This window comes from Macaca mulatta, chromosome 1 (genome assembly GCF_049350105.2).
Source record: "Macaca mulatta isolate MMU2019108-1 chromosome 1, T2T-MMU8v2.0, whole genome shotgun sequence".
NCBI lineage: Eukaryota > Metazoa > Chordata > Mammalia > Primates > Cercopithecidae > Macaca > Macaca mulatta.
Genome location: NC_133406.1, coordinates 11,629,885 through 11,650,942, shown reverse-complemented (window position 1 = coordinate 11,650,942; position 21,058 = coordinate 11,629,885). Strand labels below are relative to the sequence as shown.

At 36.3% G+C, this 21,058-nt stretch overlaps 1 protein-coding gene across 7 annotated transcripts in view; it reads left to right on the top strand.

Annotated features, from left to right (window-relative positions):
• The window catches only part of RYR2 (ryanodine receptor 2), a 794,036-nt gene that overhangs the window by 401,915 nt on the left and 371,063 nt on the right, over positions 1-21,058 (top strand). For all 7 annotated transcript variants that reach the window (XM_077998277.1, XM_077998259.1, XM_077998275.1 and 4 more), the window contains 2 exons: positions 5,499-5,682; positions 7,693-7,828. In XM_077998277.1, coding sequence (XP_077854403.1) covers positions 5,499-5,682; positions 7,693-7,828 — 320 coding nt within the window. The remainder of the gene's footprint in view (positions 1-5,498; positions 5,683-7,692; positions 7,829-21,058) is intronic.

Below are 21,058 nucleotides of genomic sequence, written 5' to 3'. Positions count from 1 at the left end.
GTTACTTATGGTTTATAGTATATATCTTTAATTTGTCACAGTCTACCTTTAATTGATATTTTGTCACTCTATGAATAGTGTAAGAACATTATAATATTATAGTTCCTTCTCAGTTTTCGCAGTTTGTCATACATTTTACATTTATAGATGTTATTAATTCCACACTGTATTTTTATTTAAACAGTCAATTCGTTTTTAAAGAGTTTTAAATAACAAAAACATCTCTATTTGCACACATAGTTATAATTTCTAGTGTTCTTTTTTTGTGTGTGTGGATCTGTATTTCCTTCAGGTATTGTTTTCTTCTGCCTGAAGGATTTTTTTTTTTTTTTTTTTTTTTTGAGACAGAGTCTCTGTCGCCCAGGCTGGAGTGCAGTGGCACAATCTCGGCTCACTGCAACCTCCACCTCCCAGGTTCAAGCGATTTTCCTGCCTCAGCCTCCCAAGTAGCTGGGACTACAGGCACCCACAACAATGCCTGGCTAATTTTTTGTGTTTTTAGTAGAGACGGGGTTTCACCATGTTAGACAGGATGGTTTCGATCTCCTGACCTCGTGATCCGCCCGCCTTGGCCTCCCAAAGTGCTAGGATTACAGGCGTAAGCCACCGCGCCGGCCGAAGGACTTAACATTTCTTATCGTGCAAGTCTACTGGAGATAGACTCTTTCGGTTTTGTGCAACTGAAAATGTGTTCTTTGCCTTCATTTTAAGTGATATTTTTGCTGGGTACAGCATTCTAGATTGACAATTATTTTTCTTTTGGTTGATTAATTTTACTCCGTATTGATGATTGTATTTTATAGTTCTTTATATGCCTGCTTATTTTTGTTTAGTTACCAGACATTGTGAATTTGTTAGATGCTGGCTATTTTTATATTCCTGTAAATATTCTTGAGCTTTTTCCTGGGATGCTGTTAAGTTACCTAGAAAGGGTTTGATTTGTTTGGATCTTGCCTTTAGAGTTTTCTGGGAGGGAAGAGCAGTGTTTAGTCTAGGGCAAATTATTCCCCACTATTGAGACAAGACCCTCGAATACTCTATCCAGTGCCCCATGAGTTGCAGAGTTTTCCAGTCTGGCTGCTGGGGGACAGGTGCTCTTTCAGGTTCGGTGTGAGGGCCAGTTGTTGTTCCCTCTAATCCTTTCAGGTGATTCTGTTCCCTGCCTCGAGTAGTTTTCTCATGATGTTTTCATCAGTGTTCTGCTGAATATTTGAGGGAGACCTTCTGTAGGTCTCCAGGGTTCCCTCCTGTGAGCCCTCTCCTCTCTCTGTCCTGTGGATTCTAGCAACCTTGGTCTCCCCGGACGCCCAGCAGTGTCTCTTCGACTCATGGAGACTGTCAGGCCACACCTGGGTTCCCTTCCTGCTCCACGGCCTGGAAATTCTCCTAGGCAGTAAACTGAGGCAGCTGTAGGACCCATCTGATTTGTTTCTCATTCCTCAGGAATTCCTGTGCTTTATTCATTGCTACCCAGTGTCTTGAAAGTTTTCATGTTTTTTTGGTCGCCACCCCCACCCCCCATTATACTTTGTTTTTTGGGTTACTTCAGAGGGAAGGTAAATCCTGTCCTGTCACTTTATCTTGGCCAAATGTCACTCACATCTAGGTGACATGTGCAGTGCTTATTTCCAGATGAGATTCCTTGTTCCCCTTGGGAAATGTAGTCTAGAACCTCTTTGCTGATTCTGCATTGATTTTTTTCTCTTTTAGCTATCCTCCTCTTTACAATCCCATCACAAATTTACCATATTTTTCTGAGTTATCTAACATGTGCTTTTAACAATCTCTCCCTTGTGATCACCTGAGAAGTGCCATGGATAAACACAGCGAACCTTTGTTTCTCTTATGCTTAACTGACCTTAATCATGTATTAGCTTTTTCAACAATTAAATTTTAATTAAGCTTTGGTTTATTCTCCTTGTTTCTTTTCTATATTTACCCTTTAGTTATATTATTTAACTCCAGTAATCATGTTTATATTGCATATATATGTTTATATTGCATATATATATCCAGTAATCATGTTTATATTGCATATATATATATTTACTTTTTTACTTTACAAGTTTTACTTAAATGCACATGAGTATTACCTATTATAAGTCCCAAATTTAGGCTGGGCACAGCGGTGACTACTCACACCTATAATCCTAGCACTTTGGGAGGCCAAGGTGGGTGGATCACTTGAGGCCAGGAGTTTATCAACAGAGAGTAAACTGTATTGTATTTACATTCTATACAACAGAATGCTACGCAACCAGTAAAATGATAAGGCTTACAAAGTAGCAAATTGGGCTGGGTGTGGTGGCTCACACCTGTAATCGCAGCACTTTGGGAAGCTGAGGCCAGCATGTCACTTGAGGTCACGAATTTGAAAGCAGCCTGGCCAACAGGGACGAAACCCCATCTCTACCAAAAATACAAAAATTAGCTGGATGTGGTGGGCATGCACCTGTAATCCCAGCTATTCTGGAGGCTGAGGCTTGAGAATCGCTTAAACCCTGAACCCAGGAGGCAGAGGTTGCAGTGAGCCGAGATTGTACCACTGCACTCTAGCCTGGGTGACAGGGTGAAACTCTGTCTAAAAAAAAAAACAATTAGAAGTCCTGAATTTATGTGATTTTTTAATATGTTCAGAAGCTTTGAAAAGTTTTACATGATTACTGAGCATTTTAAAGAGCATATGCTTTTAAATAAAAATTTTATTCATTTTATCACATTCGTGAAAGTACCAAGTCTTTAAAATCTCAGTATTTTTACAATATTTTCACCTAAGTATTTTTCAGTTATTTTTTACTATTAATTTTATTAATGCCAATTTACTTAATTTGTATTAAGATGCTAGTTTTAAAATTTTTACCTTTTAGAAAGAAAGGCAATATTATTTAATCATTTGTGTTTTTCTTATGTGGTTTATGTTCTGAGACCCTTCTGTTTTGTCTTTTGTGGTGGTGGTAGTACTGAGTGTGTGTGTGTATATGGTGTGTGTGTGTGCGCATTTGTGTTGTCTGCAGGGGAGGGGGCTCTATTATTTTGGCCTGGGGTGGGGAAAAAAAATATATATATATGTATATAGAATATATATGTATATAAAATATATATATAAAATATATAAAATGTGTGTTGTATATTTCTAATAGTAATACCATGAGCATTTAAGTAATACATAATGTGTGTGTATACATGGAAGTGTATAAACATATATATTATATGTAATTATACATTATAATGGATATATTATATAGTATATTATAATGTATAGTATAGTATATATTATATATACTATTCTATATGATAGTATATATAATTAATAGTATATATTAGTATGTGTATTATATACTATACTACCTAATAGTATAACAATAGTATATGCTATACTATATATATATTAGTGTGTATATATATTAGTATATACTATATATATAGTATATACTATAGTATATATATGGTATATACTATATATATACTAATACTATATATATACTATTAGTATAGTATATATATAGTATATACTATATATAGTATATATATATACTATTAGTATAGTATATATATAGTATTAGTATATATATAGTATATACCATATATATTAGTATATACTAATAGTATATACTATATATAATGTATAACAAATATATACAATAAATATATATAACATCATATATTTTATATATACTATATATGTTTTCATTTTTCTTCTGGATATATTCATAAACATATTCTTGAAGTAAATGAGAGAGGGGAGGAACCTGTATTTGTTAGGTAATAATATAGTTTAATCTTTAAATTACAAAATGTAGCCATAGGGTTAATAGCTTTCATTTTTACTCTGGCATAGGGTGATTCTACTACTTTTGGATTTCTGGATGATTTTTTTTTCCCTGATTATTTTTTTTGTTCACGATAAATTAAGATGATATTCATCTCTTTATTAGATGAAAGCCCTAAAACATAACATAATTAATAATTGTAGAAGTTTGGACAATATTTCTTCTGACAAGAGACTTCTCTTACAAAGTAATTGAATAGTTACGTTCCTCATGGTAGATATGTTTATTTCAATATAATAACCTAAAGACTGACATTTACTGTTGTTTTCACTTAAATTTGAAAATGTGGATACTGAATCATTTTTGAATTGTATTCACTTATTAAGAGTTGAGTTTGAATTTGTTATACATTTATTTATGTTTAATTGGAGTTAATGGGGTAAAATGTTTAGAAAAATACTTCATTACATGTGAAATTTTCTTGTTAAAGGGGAAAAATAATTTTCTACTGAAAAGTCACTCTTGCTTTTTGGGTACAGAAAAACTTATAGAGGCGATAAAACTTGGGGGTAGATGAATTCTACCTCCAAGATCAGTTGATATAACTGATACAGAACTTCAGGCAAAAACTTTAAAATAGTTGTACGGTTTTACGATTTCTACTGTTTGATAAGGCTGAAATCAAATATTCCAAAATCATTAGCAATCTTTGTGGAAGTGATGACACATTTTAAATGATGTTTTAAAACTATAAAGTTCAAAGCTAATTCTCATTCATGAGTATTTTATTGTTTTATAATGTAAATTCCAACATAGTCAGAAAATTAGAAACATTTGCTTGGGATAAAATGTTAGCATACGGTTTTGCTGAGACAGAGAGCAGGAATGGAAGTGTAATATTTCTATGCATTAACAACTTGTCATGGCTATAGAATATTATGGTATCAACTACAGTAGAGGTACTGTCCCATTCTTTTATTGTATGCATTGTGCTTTTTAAAATCGTTTTATTTCGAAATACTTTTGATTTGTAGACATCATGTTTTAAAGTTCTTTTCAGATACATTCAAGGCTATGAGTTTAAAAACTGAGAATCTCAGTAAGCTCAAAAAATTAACACATTTACATGCCAGTAATGTACCTTTCTTCCCAGGTTAGAAAATACTTCATGATGTTTTTGTTAATATAATTTTTAAATGCATTTCTTTCAGATAATAGAAAAGCATTTTAATATGTATTTACTGATTAATAAGCAAATTTTCTAAATTAACATCATTAGAATATATTTTTGAACTCACAGGAATTAAACAGAATGGCAAGCTAGGGTCCATGAAAACTTAGGCATTCCTTTTCAAAAACAAACCACAAGGAAACGTCAGAATTATGAATCTGGGAAGATGCAGCCTGAATCTTTAAAGTGTGTAGCTTTCCAGTGAAAATCAACTGGTTTCTGAACATTTCGACTATTGGTTTTGTAGGCACTGTTCCTGTGGCCTATAAGGTTATTCTCTAGATGACTGGCCGTGGATACTGGTTTTTATAACATTACACAGTTTCTGACTTGAATTAGAATTCCTTATCGCTGCTTGAGGAGCAGGACGACCTTTCTGACATGTCCCTTTTACAGTGATGTAGGGAGAGAGATTAATCTCTGAAATCATCCACAAATGGAAAAATGATACAGTTGTGAATCACCGACAATAGAGAAATGTTTATGGTTTATTTTAGGGGCCTCGATGCGCTCAGCAAGAAAGCGAAGGCTACCACCGTCGATTTGCCGATAGAATCCGTGAGTCTAAGTCTGCAGGATCTCATTGGCTACTTTCACCCGCCCGATGAGCATTTAGAACATGAAGACAAACAGAACAGACTACGAGCCCTGAAGAATCGGCAAAATCTCTTCCAGGAAGAGGTGCGTTTCTGTCCACACTCACTTCTCTTCTGTTGTTCTCTTGTAAAAACAGCTTCTTGGTTGGGAAAATTCTCCATCTATGTGACCATCTTTGCATTTTGCAATATAGAGGAGAAAGTATACTACTGAACAGGAGAAACAGGCCTTAGAGAAATCTAGACATGGTTTTTATTTATTTATACTATCCATGAGTATTATTTAAAAACATGAATCTTTTCATTCTCCTGGCAAGAGACATTTACCCTCTGCTCAGTCCTCACCCTGGTCTTTTGCAAGTTCTCTTCATGTGGGTTATATCAGTTAAGAATCTTAAAGTGTCTATAAGAATACAGGCTTTAGAAAGCATCAGGGTTTTCAAACTATTCAGCAGGTTCTCGGGTGCTCCTGGGAAATAGCCCGGGATGTATAGGAAGCGTTGTGTTGGGGATGGAAGCTGTCAAGAGAGGGCTACCGGAGTAGGCTGAGCTCCAGGGACCCTACTTGGACATAGCAACCCTACCCTTCCCCTTTGCATCTATTACATTTCCATGTATGATTGTCTTACACCAAAAGTTTCACTGCTAAAAAGAACTCAAGTGTCATATTTTATAAACAATAAAAGAAGGACCAAATGATATATCTAATGTTCTAATATAGTCAGAAGCTTCAGTGGAGACTACCAGGGTTGGTGGGATAAATCAGGCTAGTTCAGCTGGATTCCCATTCTTTTCAATGCATCTTGTATGGAGAAGAATGATTTTTTTCGGAATAAATACTTAGCTTTGTAAAAGTAACAAAACGGGTTATTCATTGAGTACACATGGACGCAAAGAGGGGAACAATAAATACCAGGGCCTACTTGAGGGAGGAGAGTGGGAGGAGGGCAAGGGTCGACAAACTACATGTCAGGTACTGTGCTCATTACCTGGGTGATGAAATTGTTTATACATCAAACCTGTGACACACAATGTACCCACGTAACAAACCTGCACATGTAACCCCCAAAGCCTAAAATAAAAGTTGTGACAGAGAGAAATAAAACTAAAAAACAAAATCAAAAAGTGTTATTACTAGGTTCTCATAATCCCTGTCTACTTTTAAAGCTGTTTTCTGATATCTCATCAGAAACTCTTGAAACTGACATAACTTTTTGAGGACATTCCCACTGGGTATTCAAAAGAAATGACCTATCTGGAGACCTCAATGGCACGAAAGCAAAAAAGTATCAACATAAACCAATAATAACATGGACAAGTTTATTGGGAGCTTTCACATATGCCAAATTGTTAGACTCTTTTACAATGCTGCATTTATTTAATATCTGGAAGAAGTAAAATTAAATATTGGGTTGTAAAAATTAAAATATTAATTTAGTTTTTTTCCCAACTTCTCATATAAGACAATCTGGATGGCGACTTGGAAATGTACTTAGGTCCATGGTATCTCTTAAATTCTGTGTGAAATAAATTAGTTGGATTAGACAGTGGTTTATAGCTCTTTATGTGGTTTGCCACACTTTTTACAACGTTGATCTACCAATAATAATAAAGCATAATTTCAATCTCAGGCTGTATCTTACAAAGTTCATTATAATGCAAAAATGCATTATAGCATTTTTTATTTGCTTTAAAAATACCTTTTCATGAGCTTTACCTGATTTACTATGTCTTTAATTTAATAATAATAATAATAATAATAATAATAATAATAATAATAATAATGCCTATCTAAGAATAAGGATCTGCTCTTACGGTCACTTAACAATAGAATGCCATAAGTATGAAGTACATGTTTGTAGGTTGTTCTTCCACTGTTTGATGATGACATTCAGAATTTAAAATCCACTTGAATTATCTGAAGAACATTTCATTTCACATGTAAATGTGTGTCTTCCTGTCCTTTGAATGATCGCAATTTTCTTTATGATTGGTAGGTGAACCTTCAGCCAGACTTCTATTTTTAAATCAGCTTAGCATCTTTAGTCTGTAAGCAGAATGACAGTTTTAGATGTCTTTTTTCTTAACCTTCCAGGGAATGATCAACCTCGTGCTCGAGTGCATAGACCGATTGCACGTCTACAGCAGTGCAGCACACTTTGCTGATGTTGCTGGGCGAGAAGCGGGGGAGTCTTGGAAATCCATTCTGAATTCTCTGTATGAGTTGCTGGGTAAGAAGCATGATTGGGTTCACGACAATGGAGTTATGTCTATTTAAAATGTCCATAAATGGGCTATGTGTGGTGGCTCATGCCTGTAATTCCAACAATTTGGGAGGCTGAGGTGGGAGGATCGTTTGAGGCCAGGAGTTTCAGACAAGCCTGGACAACATAGCAAGACCCCATCTCTACAAAAAAAAAAACACACAAAAATCACATAATAGCTACAACAATTTTATAACATGCCTCCTAATTGAGACTTAAATTTTAATTTAGTGGGCTAAATCAAATGGTGCTTAGTATTAAAATCCATCTCTGAGTGAGAAAGGTAGCTAGAGAAGTAGATTTGCCTTTGGTTAAAGGAGGTGAAAGTCATTCAGGGTGCAGTCTTTGCAGATAAGGGGCCTTTATATGGATATGTATTAAAAATTTCTTTTTGGTTTTGGAGTTAGTTCCACAAGGGTCCCTCTTAATTCCTTCCATTCCCATCTTATCAGTGATCTGCTCCAGTCTTCTCTCTATTCTTTAGAAGATCTCCATTTGGCAAGTTCTAAGTACGCCTGACATTGATTAAGTGACAGTTGCTGTGGTTTGCTCTGCATTCCTGTGGGCTCTCTGCAAACACAAGTCCTCATTATTTTTGACCTCCTGTAGCTTCTACTTGTCTCTTGTCAAAAACTAAAGGGTCTGAGATTTTTACCCTATTTGCAAGCTAGTAAGTTAGCCTGCAGTTAGGGTAAAGAGGGACAGTTTAGTAGTCAAAGAAATGGCTGTAGCTGTAGAGATTGGCTGTAGTGTCAATTCTCTGAGCCCCAGTTCTCAGAGGACAATGTGAAGGGGCAGATGACACCTACACATGCAGCTGGTTGAGTTACAGAAAAGGAATCCTGAGTTCAGGGAGCGTGAGTTAGTTACACTAGAAAGAAAGCGTGCCTGGGTCTTTGCTGTGGGTGGAGACGTCTCCCTCTCACAGGGCCTCTTGCTGCAAACATCCTGGAAAAGATTTCCTGAAACAAAGTTTTCCAATGACTTGTTTGCAAGACGTGCAAAAACAGAGACCATGGGGAATGGTCTCTTTCTCCACCCTAACCCTCACCTCCAAAATCTCAGATTCATCCTGTATGTCGCAACTGTTACGTCACTTCCCTGTTTAGACAGCGTTCACATTTCTATAACATTCTAGAAGATAAGGTTCACCTGGTTGCCCCTGGTATATGAGGCCTCAGTTAACTCTGCCAGCCTTCTATTTTCCCAGTCCCCTTATCCCTACCCCCTTACTTGAGCCACATCACAGTTTCTGGAACTTTCCATACAGATCACACCTCTGGGACATTCTCTCACCTTTTTCAGAATTGTTGTATATCCTTCAAGACCCAGTTCACGTGTCACTGTCTTTTAAAGTTACTCTTGATGACCGGGCACGGTGGCTCACACCTGTAATCCCATCACTTTGGGAGGCTGAGGCAGGCAGATTACCTGAGGTCAGGAGTTCGAGACCAGCCTGACCAATATGGTGAAATCCTGTCTCTACTAAACAAACAAACAAACAAACAAACAAAAAATTAGCCGGGAGTGGTGGCGGGAGCCTGTAATCCCAGCTACTCAGGAGGCTGAGGAAGGAGAACCATTTGAATCCAGGAAGTGGAGGTTGCAGTGAGCCGAGATTGCGCCACTGCGCTCCAGCCTGGGTGACAGAATGAGACTCCATCCCAAACAAAAACAAAAATAAAGTTACTCTTGATGTTTCTCCCAACTCTTAAGTATAATTAAATCTTCCTTCTCTGGTTTCTTGCCACTAAGTTTTACGTGTATTTTATAGCAGTTTTCACATTTCTTATTTAGTTATAAGTGTGATTGATTTCTAAGGCAAGAATAGCACCTTCCTGGTTTTTGTATCTCTGTTATTTAACTGAATGTCTGGCACGTAGAAGATACTCAATAAATGTGTATTCATTAAATGACTTAAGTTCTGATAAAATAGGAAAGTATACCTAAGTATAGAAAGGAGATAATGCAAAAAAAAGTTATAAAAAAATGAAAAAAAGATAATGCATTTTTAATGGAAAGAATGAAGGATAGTCAAAATATTTGAAAGTTCTTTGCAATCTAATTAAATGTCATTAAAATTTATAGAGTCATAATACAACCCAGCAAATAAAACTCTTGTGCCTATTAGAATTGTTAATATGTTTTCATTAGGTGGGCTATTTGATATGCCATTAAAATTAAACACTTGCAGTTTGGTACTTTCAGACTAAAACGTAACATGTGGCTGCCATTTCTGAGAACAGGACCAGGAATATTGAGGCTTTATAGGAATTTGGATTCGTTATTTTACCCACAGTAATCATCGAGATAAAGATTTTGTGAGGCCAAAATTCTAATGACTGCCTTTCTTTGCAAATGCAGAAGTTATAGCACTAAATTTCATAATATAGCAGAGACTAAAGTGTAGTGGTGTTTTTAACACCACAGACTACCTTCTTCACTTGGTATAAGATTAATTTCTTGGATAAACTCGACGCTTAAGTAAACAGTTGCATCACCTAGCCTGGGCAGCGTAGGAAAACCCTCTAAATAATAATAAAAACTAGCTGGATGCAGTGGCTCACGTGTGTAGTCCCAGCTATGCGGGGGGCTGAACTGGTAGGATTGCTTGAGGCCAGAAGTTTGAGGCCAGCCTGGGCAACCATCTCTAATTTAAAAAAGAAAATTTTATGTATGTATGTTTGAGGGTAGAAAGTGTTATGTGCAGAAAGAACATTGTTTTTGTAGGTAAATCTAGAAAATAAGCATCTTACTTTACTTTTCATATCAACTCTTCTTATAGCCTCTGTTAATTGGTTCCTTCAACAGGTATTGTATCCATGAGTAACAAAATGAATAGAAAGAATGCTATTTTTTGATATAACCATAGAAAAAGTCCATTGCCAAAAAGTTAGCACTTCAGCTTTATCCTTCTGAGCTACTTATTTCTCAAGCCAGTCCTCCCTTTACCTCCACAGAGTTATTTGGGGATTAAATTTGATGATTTTAGAACCTACAAAAGTAACATTAATAGACTTTACAAAATGTTGGGGACTTGGTGGGTATGAACACAGTTCCTGCTCCTAATTAGTTTTGAGGTTGGCTTTTACTGGAACGTGGCTAGAGATGTGATTTTAAAATGGCTTACCTATTTAAATAGAAAGAGAAAGGAACTCTTATAGGCGGAGTGATGTTTCTATTGGGATGTGTTCAGTTGGAAATAACAGAATACCCAAACGCAAACTGGCTTCAACAACAGAGGGGATTTGGGGGCTCGCATAGCTCGCAGTCTACCAGTGGGTTTGACACAATGGCTCCATCTGATCTCCAGAACAAGCTTCTTTAGGTCTCCACTCTGCCTTCCATGGGGTCGTCATCTTCCAGTGCTGGCTTTTCTTGATGGCCTCAACTGTATGCTATCAGCTGCTAGTACTGCGTACTTTCTTTCTGACATGAGAAAAGTGAAAGAGGGCTTGTTGCAGAACTTATACCCTGAGAAAGAGTGTGCTATTTCCTAAAATCCCCAAATACAGTGCTCCTTGCATGTCATTAGCCCAAATTGTGTCTGGCCATTCCTGAACTGGTCACTCTGGCAAGAGTAGAGAAATTTTAACACTGGTCTTGACTGATCAGGGACCCACTCTTGAAACTGGGTCAAGTCCTTGGACTGTCCATCTGTTGTACAGGGAATGAATGTTTTAGAGGATGCTGCCCAGGAAGCTGAAGTTTCCACCCCAAATGTTGACTCGTATACTTATTCAAAGGGTTTTATGAACTGAATTCTAATCAGAATGCTTTTATTCACTACCTGGTACTATGGTTGAATAGAGTAGGCAGTCAATAAATATTTGTTTGAATTATTTAATAAATACATTACAGAGATTTCCATTGACTTCTGTAGCAGGGTGGATTTGGCTATCAATTTAGTGTATTAAAAACCAGTGGACCTCCTGCTCCTCTTTCATTAGGTTCCTTTCTTGAAATATAAACACCTGACCTTTCATTAGGCATATAGCAAGTGGCACCTATTGTTACTATAAATATTACCTGTAAAATGGCAATAATCATTCCCCTCATAAGGTTGTTGGGTGGCTTAAATGTTATAATGTATAGAAAATGCTCAGCATCACATATTGTTGTTCCTATTATCATTATTCCCATTTCTTTTGGATACTTATTATCATCCTTTCCCTTGTTAACATAGTAAAGCTTTTGTCTCCAACCTCTTGCTCCATTCTTATTGTTGTTGTTTTGCTTTTCAAAGATGTCCTAGAAAAGAAACTTTACTTGTTGGATATAGCATAGAATGTTATGGATTAGCCAATAGAGCGCATAGAATCATGATGATTGTAGGCGTGTACTGGTTCTTGTTTTCCTCATTGGAAAATGGCAGTAACGAAGTTTACTTTATCACTATTCTCAGACTGCAGATTTTATATTCTATTATTCTACCCATTTTTGAACACAGCATCACACATCTGCATCTTTACCATCTGGTATACAGCTAAATACTTCAGATATCAATGATATTCACCTATGGTAAAATTGGTGGTTAATCTCTTTACCTCCGCTCCTTCTCCTTTCCAGTCTTTACTCAGACCTCAGGGAGCTCTCACACACTTCTCAGGAACTTTCAGAGACTCTCTGACCTGGTTTACACCCTTCTTTTAAGAAGAAGGATTTGGTCTGTCTCTTCCTTTCACCAGCAACCAGATGTTGCTGGTCTGTCTCTAAGCTCTCTGTATTGCATTCTTTGAGTTCTTGGTCTGGTCTGTCCCTTCCTTTCACCTTTGATATTGCTGATTCTGTCTAGTTAGGGGGCTGCAACTTGGGAGAGAGATCTTGATCTTTTATTTTTTCATTATTCTGAATCTATTAACATGCATTACTTTTATAATTGAAAAAAGTAGTTAACATATATCTCTAATGCCAGATAATTGGCAGTAAAAGTAAAAACTGAATGTATTAATTACAGTTGAGTAAAAAAAACCAACAACATTTATATATTAGTACAAATGAAGAGACTGTCTTCCCATAATCTACATGGTAATTTTAGTGGGAGTTGGGGTGTTTCCAATGGATAGAGTTGTGAGAGTATTTTTTAATGTTTTTGAGTTCCTATGATTTTCTTTTTGTGTTATAGTGAGCATCGATTTCATGACCAGAAAAGGGTAACAAATACAACTTTATGTTGAATTTTGACATGCAAAAGACTTCAGAACCATCTTCTGCCAATATTTTTTATTGAATTCATTGTAATCATAAGATAGCCATATATACCTAAATATATACTTCAGTTTGTCTGGAAAAGTCTCAGATCTGCAGCAATAATTGGAGTCCTATAAGACATGTGTATCTACCTTTCATTCTTTATTTGGCTATCAAAACCTTTGGTTCAAATATTAACTCCAAATTTGTTAAGCCTCCTTCCCATTATTCCAAATAGGTAGACCATAGATTCTCTCCTGGGGTTATATGTGAAATAAGCCACTGTCTTTGTATTTTCTCTTCAGTGTGTCTATTTTTCATGGAGAGAAAACCAAGAAGGTAGGAATGAGAATCTATAACAATTTTGCATTTTTCATGTGTTTTAGGTGGAGAATGACAAAGGTAGATTTATGAGCCTGCTGTTTGGAATACCTCAGGATCTTAGAAACAGCGATACTCATAGTTGGAAAAGCATCACTGTGGCATGCTTTCATACATCTTTTCTGACATCCACATGATTAATCTGTGGGATGCTTACAAGACAGAATGATTTTCTAAAGATGTCTGAGAAATGGCTCTTTGGCAAACTTTCCTATGAATACTCATGTTCTGAAGATTCAAAGTATGAAACCAACAAGGATAGATTGCTGCTCTTTGAGTGTGACCAAAATGAATGTTCGAAGACTTGGAAAGGATACAGCCATTAGCCATTATTTTTGCACATCCAGACCATTTTCCCAGTGTCTCAGGGAGGCAGATCTCCCTAAATGCCATAAAACATTGAGAAAAGGCAGTCAAGAGGTGAAAAATAAGGAAATGGGCTTTAGACATGCACACATCAGGTGTTGTTCTAATGTTTGTGCATCTGGATAGTTCCGATCTTGTTCTTCAGGAAGTCTCAGAAATGTATCTTATAAACAAGACACATCCTTTAAAATTTTCAGCTTGATAAGTCTCGTTGTCCCTCACCCTTGCAAGTCCCTGCGTAGGAGTCCTCAAACTCCAGTGTACAAGATCCCCAAATGCAGGGACAGCGCTCCAAGCTCTCCAAGAAGTTTCAGTGCATTATCTTCTTAGATTCTTCAGTACGTTCTGAAGTGTTCTGTTCTGTTTGTTTGTTTGTTTAATGGGTTTTGGTTTTTTCAGGCTTAGCAGCATCTACTTGTTAATCTCAGTATTTTGAAAAATGTTTCTAGATTTTAGTCCAATTAGCCCCTCACTTTTCTGTGCTACGTAGGGCCTGTTACTTAGTGTTTCCAAACTTTGAATATAAACTCCAAGAGGGATGTTGTTTCATTTGCTCTGTATCTCCAGCACCTAGAACAATGCTTGACACCAAGCAGGGAATCAGTATTTGTTGCGTCAATTTTTAAAGTGAAGGTAATTTCTTGGAATTTCTTTAAATCTAAATTCTTCTGTAAGTCTCAGATTTTTTTAATCTTTTGTGAAATTTTGAGTTCAAGAATTTAAAGACATTGAAGCATGAAGCCTCCGGGGATAGGATAATTCTAATAAAACAGATGAATATTGCATGATTCCACTTATAAGAAGTATCTAGAATGATTAAATTCATAGAATTAAAGAATGGGGCCGGGCAAAGTGACTCATTTCTGTAATCTCATAATTTGGGAGGCCAAGGCAGTGGGATCACTTGAGGCCAGGAGTTGGAGACCATTCTGGGCAACGTAGCAAGACCCTGTCTCTACAGAAAGTTTAAAAATTAGCTGGATGCAGTGGCATGTGTGCCAGTAATCCCAGCTACTGAAGAGGCTGAGGCGGGAGGATCACTTGAGCCCAGGAAGTCGAGGCTGCAGTGAGCTATGATTTTGCCACCTCACTCCAGCTTGGATGACAAGAGTGAGAATCTGTCTCAAAAAGCAAAACAAAACAAAACAAAGCAAAAATCAAAAGATCAGAATGGTGATTGCCCAGGGACTGAGGAGTGTGGAATGGGTAGTTGCCAGTCAGTGGGTATAGAATTTCAGTTAAGCAAAATGAATAAGTTCTAGAGATATACTGTATGACATTGTACCAAGAGTCAACGATACTGTATTGTACACTTTGAAATTTGTTAAAATGATAGATCTCATGTTAAATATTCTTACCACGGGAAACTAAATTGTTAAAAAGTAAAGAAATGCAGAATAGTGTATTTGTTTTTAAAAACCATTTTTTATTAATTGTGAATATTGCATGACTTTCATATTCTAATTGGATAAAAGTGTAGGGATTTAATTAGTTATTTAACATTAATAAAACTGGTTTGGTGAATTAGCATTTCCTTCTTAAGAGCTTAATTCAAAGCTCTTTTATATTACTTAAGTTGGACTGCAGTTATTTAACCACTGATATTCTTATTTTATAGGAGACTGGACACTATCTATTCATTCAGTTATGTTCAGAAATACCATACCTACTAAGTTGCAGGCACCATATCAAATGTAATAAAACACAGTGTCACATATAAAATAGCTTAAAATATCATAGAAGATGACTTATAAGTCATTGGACTGTGTTTATTCACATTTTATTTGAGGCCATATTCACAGGGCCAGCTGTAGTGCCTGATACATTCACATTGATATTTCTTAAATATATGAGAACAAAGACCTATATGGAAGGTAAAAGATCTTAACTTGGTCTTTAATTAGGCAGCGATTAAAGAGTATTGTAAAGTTTTAGAGAAGAACATTTGTCTTTTGTTTTTCTACCTGACTCACCATATGAAGTTGCCGTTGCACTTGGGAGACGACAGTGGTGCTTGGAGACATTTCTTGATGAGAGCCACCACGGATACTGATACCGTGGTTTTCCGTTTGATTTTTGGAAAGACATTCACTTTATTGTACTATTTGGTATTAAAATTAATACATTTTAGATAAGGAAGCAGTAAGAAAAATTAGGAAGGTGGAAACCAGTCTTACACTTCACCACTCATTTTAATGTATAACCTTTAAAAATGTTGCCTTAAATATTTATCACGTTATACACGCACAGAACATTTTGCGCACCTGCACGCATGCTTGCAGAATAACATTTTATGTGCGTATCTGTGCACATCTTTGCAGCAAGACATCACCTATTCCCTCCTCCCCTTGAAGATTTGCTTATCTTGCTCCAAATTCCAGGTTCACGGACTAAGATAGTCAAAGGGCTTTCCTTTGATGTTGGTATGTTTCAGGGGTTTATTTGGTTACAATTTTTCAGACTTCCATGCTTTTTTATTGTTGTCTATTTTTCTCCAAGAGTGAAATTGTAGCCACAGAACATCACCTCTTCACATCCTAGCTTCCATTCTTATTGAGTGAGCATTTGTGATTTTTTTGACAGAATTTATTGCAGGTTCAAAGGGTCACTGTGAAAGATCATATTACAGGGCATGGCCCTATTTTTTCCTCTCTTGGGTCCATTCTTCTTCCACCTTATTTTGGAATAAGAAAAGGTACCTTTTTGACCTGGGGAAGCAGTCGCACTAACCTCAATCTTCCTCAAGATCTCTGTTTCTATGTCAGTCCCTTATCAAGATATTTTTCCCCAAAATATCAGCTCTCATTCTCTAAGAAATGTTCTGAAAAACAGTTTTCTCCATGCTATACATGTACTTATATTCAGTGGATACATTTACTTTACAAAAATGGAATCATGCTATTAATGTTCTTTTATAGCAGATGTTTTCAATTAATTCTATATTGTGAGCCTCTATCCTTGGCAGTAACTATAAACCTTCGTCAAGCTTTAGCAGATGTACACTTCTGTGCTGAAGGAATGTCACCATTTATTTATTTTGGCACACTTAGGCTATTCCAGTATTTTGCTATTATGAAGAGTGTTGTGATGAGCTTCCTTGTATTTCTCTGCGTACTTTTCCATTACTTAGAAACTCACGTAACTTATTTCTTCTTAACTGGATGAATTATAATAATTCACAGACTCCATTTATCTGTAAAATATATTGGTACCCATGACATGCACCTACATACACACACGCACACACACGCACACACACACATGCATGCATGCGTGATGTTCAGGAGACACTATTTTACTGAGTTAATTTTTTTTCATTAGAAATGTATACATTTTCATAGTATATTGAGATGGTTTTATCTTTCACTCATTAACAGATTTCCTGATATATTTTTGTGTCTTTGGAGGAATGAATCTCCACTTGGATGAAATGTTGCTAATGTATTGCTAAATTTGAATTATAAATACTAAATTTATACTGCTAAATTTGATTTAATTTTATTAATATATAAATTTATATAATATTTTAGGATTTATATTTATAAGTAAGAGTTCTTGTTTTGTAATGTCTGTTTTGGTATCAATTGTCACTGATACTGTCTTCATGAAATCATCAGAAAAGTCTCCTTAGTTTTTTGGCTTTGGAATACGGTCCTGTGTCACTCATTGGAATAGTTCTAAGGAAAACATCTTGCAAACATCATGAAACTTACACAAACCTCCGTGTTACAGCCTACTGCAGAGCTACGCTAAATGGGATGGCCTACTACATGGCTATGCTCTATGGGATGGCCTACTGCTCCTGGGCTACATAACCTATGGCTGTGCATAGGTACAGCAATATGTACAGCATATTACCATACTGAATAAGCAGTTGTAGCACAGTAGTGTTTGTATCTAAGCATAGAAAAGGTACAGTAAAAATATAGATAATCTTATGGTGTTAAGGCACGATCATTTTATCTGTTTCATTGTTGACCAAATCATTGTTATGCAGCATATGAAGTAGTATAGAAATTACTTATTTATTGAATATGTACGAAAAAGCTTTTGGTCTTTGATATACTTTTCAATATTACTCATGATTTATTATTCTGTTTAGGTATTCTCCCTTCTATTGGGTCAGTTTTAGTGAAAAAAATACCTACCTGTATATCTATGTATCTATATATGGTTGTGCTTATAATTCCTTTTTTTTTTTTTTTTTTTTTGAGATAGGGTCTCACTCCGTCACCCAGGGTGGAGTGCAGTGGTGATATCATGGCTCATGGCAGCCTTGACCTTCCAGGCTCAGGCAGTCTTCCCTCCTCAGCCTCCCAAGTAGCTGGGACCACAGGCATGTACCACCATGCCTGGAAAAATTTTTTTAAACTTTTTGTGCAGACTGGGTCATGCTATGTTGCCCAGGCTGGTCATAAACTCCTGGGCTCAAGTGATCCTCCCACCTTGGCTCCCAAAGTGCTGGGATTACAGGCATGAGCCACCACGTCTGGTGTAATGCCCTTTTCTTAATTTTGTCCTTTTTTCCTTTTCTTTTTGATTAAAGTAGTAGTTGGTAGTCAGCTTATATTTTAAAAATAGTCCTTGAATGTATTCTTGATCAATCTTACTATTATATAAATTATTTCTGTTTCTAATGTATTAATTTCTACTTTTATTGCTATTCATATATTTTTTCTATTTTACTGTTTATTTGATTTTCTTTTTCTCTATTTCAAAAGATTTACTTACCATTTTTCACCCAACTGCTTAGCAATTAAAGTGTTTAATTTTGCCTTGAGTACACTTTTGGCCATTTACCATTGGTTGTGTTAGGTATTTATTAGATGTTTTACCATTTATTAGATATTTACGATTAGTTGTTGGTTGTGTTTGATATTTATTAGATATTTTATATTATGGTATTGATTCCATCATTGACCCAAGAGTTATTAAGGAGACAGTTTAAATTTTTATATACTTCGGTTTTATTTTCGTTCCTGCTTTTCTTACTAAATTCTGACATAGTTCTGTCAGAGAACTTGGTTTATACCATGTCTGTTTGCAGTAAATTTAATGAAATTTTCTTTGTGGCTCACTCTATAATTTTCTTAAATGCCCCATGGCTTATTAAAAGAGTTCATTCTTATACTATTAGCTTCTTTCAAGAAGCACTTATGTTATATATATATCATTTTAGATAGATAATATATGTTTTATATATACCTATATAATTTTAGATAATACAATAGATAGCTTATATATAATTTTATATAGCTATATATAGTTACATATATATTATATATAATTAGTTTTACAAAATCAGAAATAAAATGAAAAGCACGAGTTATGTTTTAAACAAAAGGGACTCTTAAAATTCAAAAACTTTATCATGTCCTTTTTCCCAATTGCTATTGTTCTAAATTGGGAACAGATATTCTTACAGAATAGAATTAGAAGTTCTGCTTAACACACAGTACTTCTCGTTCCTCTGCTATCTTCCACCCCTATCTTTTGTCCGCTGTACTCTGCAGTCTGTGAGTATAGCTCACTGGCTGGCTCTTAGGGGAGGCTGCCGGACCCAGAGCCAGAGCAGAGCCTGAGTAATTAGTGTATTAGCTCTGAATCTCTGTACAAATGTCACGGAGGCTCTATACACAAAAAAGCTCTTCTCATGAGTTGGCGTCTTTTCTGTGTGTTTCTTTTCTTACTCTCAGTCAGATAATAACTTTATTTCTTTATTTTTGGAAAGAGGGAACGTGAAGGACATCTTTAATTGTACACTGTAACTGTAGAGTCTCTTCCTTCCTACTTTTTTTTTTTTTTTTTGAGACGGAGTCTCGCTCTGTCGCCCAGGCTGGAGCACAGTGGCCGGATCTCAGCTCACTGCAAGCTCCGCCTCCTGGGTTTACGCCATTCTCCTGCCTCAGCCTCCCGAGTAGCTGGGACTACAGGCGCCCGCCACCTCGCCCGGCTAGTTTTTTGTATTTTTTTTAGTAGAGACGGGGTTTCACCATGTTAGCCAGGATGGTCTCGATCTCCTGACCTCGTGATCCGCCCGTCTCGGCCTCCCAAAGTGCTGGGATTACAGGTGTGAGCCACCGCGCCCGGCTCTTCCCTCCTACTCTTAACAAGAAGGTTAACAGGCAGTAGCCTCAAACTTCACTTCTTCAAACTGCTTGCATCAGCTACCAGATTTTCTCTCTCTCTTTTTTTTTTTTTTTTTTTTGAGACAGAGTCTCGCACTGTCACCCAGGCTGGAGTGCAATGGCGTGATCTTGGCTCACTGCAACATCCACTTCCTGGGTTCAAGCGATTCTCCTGCCTCAGCCTCCTGAGTAGCTGGGATTACAGGTGACCACCACCATGCCTGGCTAATTTTTTGTATTTTTAGTAGAGATGGGGTTTCACTATGTTGGTCAGGCTGGTCTCAAGTTCCTGACCTCAAGATCCGCCTGCCTCAGCCTCCCAAAGTGCTCGTATTACAGGTGTGAGCCACCGCCCCTGGCCTACCAGAGTTTCAATAGCAATTATTCTTATAGAGACATGTTTCTCTCTTTAAATATCGTATTGTCTAAAAGTCTTGCCATCCCTTTGTAAGCAATTGTACTGTTTCTGAATAAACATAGAGGTATAAGAGTAGAAAATATTTACCAGGCTTGCTTTGAATTTAATGATTTTGAAAAATTAAAAGTTTAAAATTGAGTGTATAAACTAGGCTGAAAGAGATCAGAAACATCACATAGGAATTTTATTTAAAATGGGTTCTTCAATCAAAGAAGGGTAGAAAACAGTAGTCTGAGCCAAGCTAGAATCGGTGTCTTTACTGCAGAATTTCAGGTCTTTAATATGCATTGTGAATCTCTAAATCCAAGGAAATGATATAAGAAAATAAAAGGGTTTTGAAGTTAGTGGCTATTGGTCTTCTCATCCATTATTTAATGTAACATTTAGTTATATCTCTCTGTATACCTGTTAGAGTTATAACTACTAGTTATATCTCCTAGTATTTTGTGGTTCATTTTCAGAAAAACTGATTTGCTCTTTTTATTATATAGGTAAGCAAATTGGGCTTGAGAGAGACAGAATAATTTAATCTCATGGCTAATTAAAAGCAATGGGTATTAGAACCCAAGTGAGGGGACTCCCAGGAGACTGGTTTTTCCATTACCCTTCATTATTACCTCCCCATGTGAAATTTACTTTCCAAAATCACATTCCTTCTAATGAGCAGTGGTTTTCTTCAGTCTCAATTAATAATGATTAATTTGTCTTTAATGT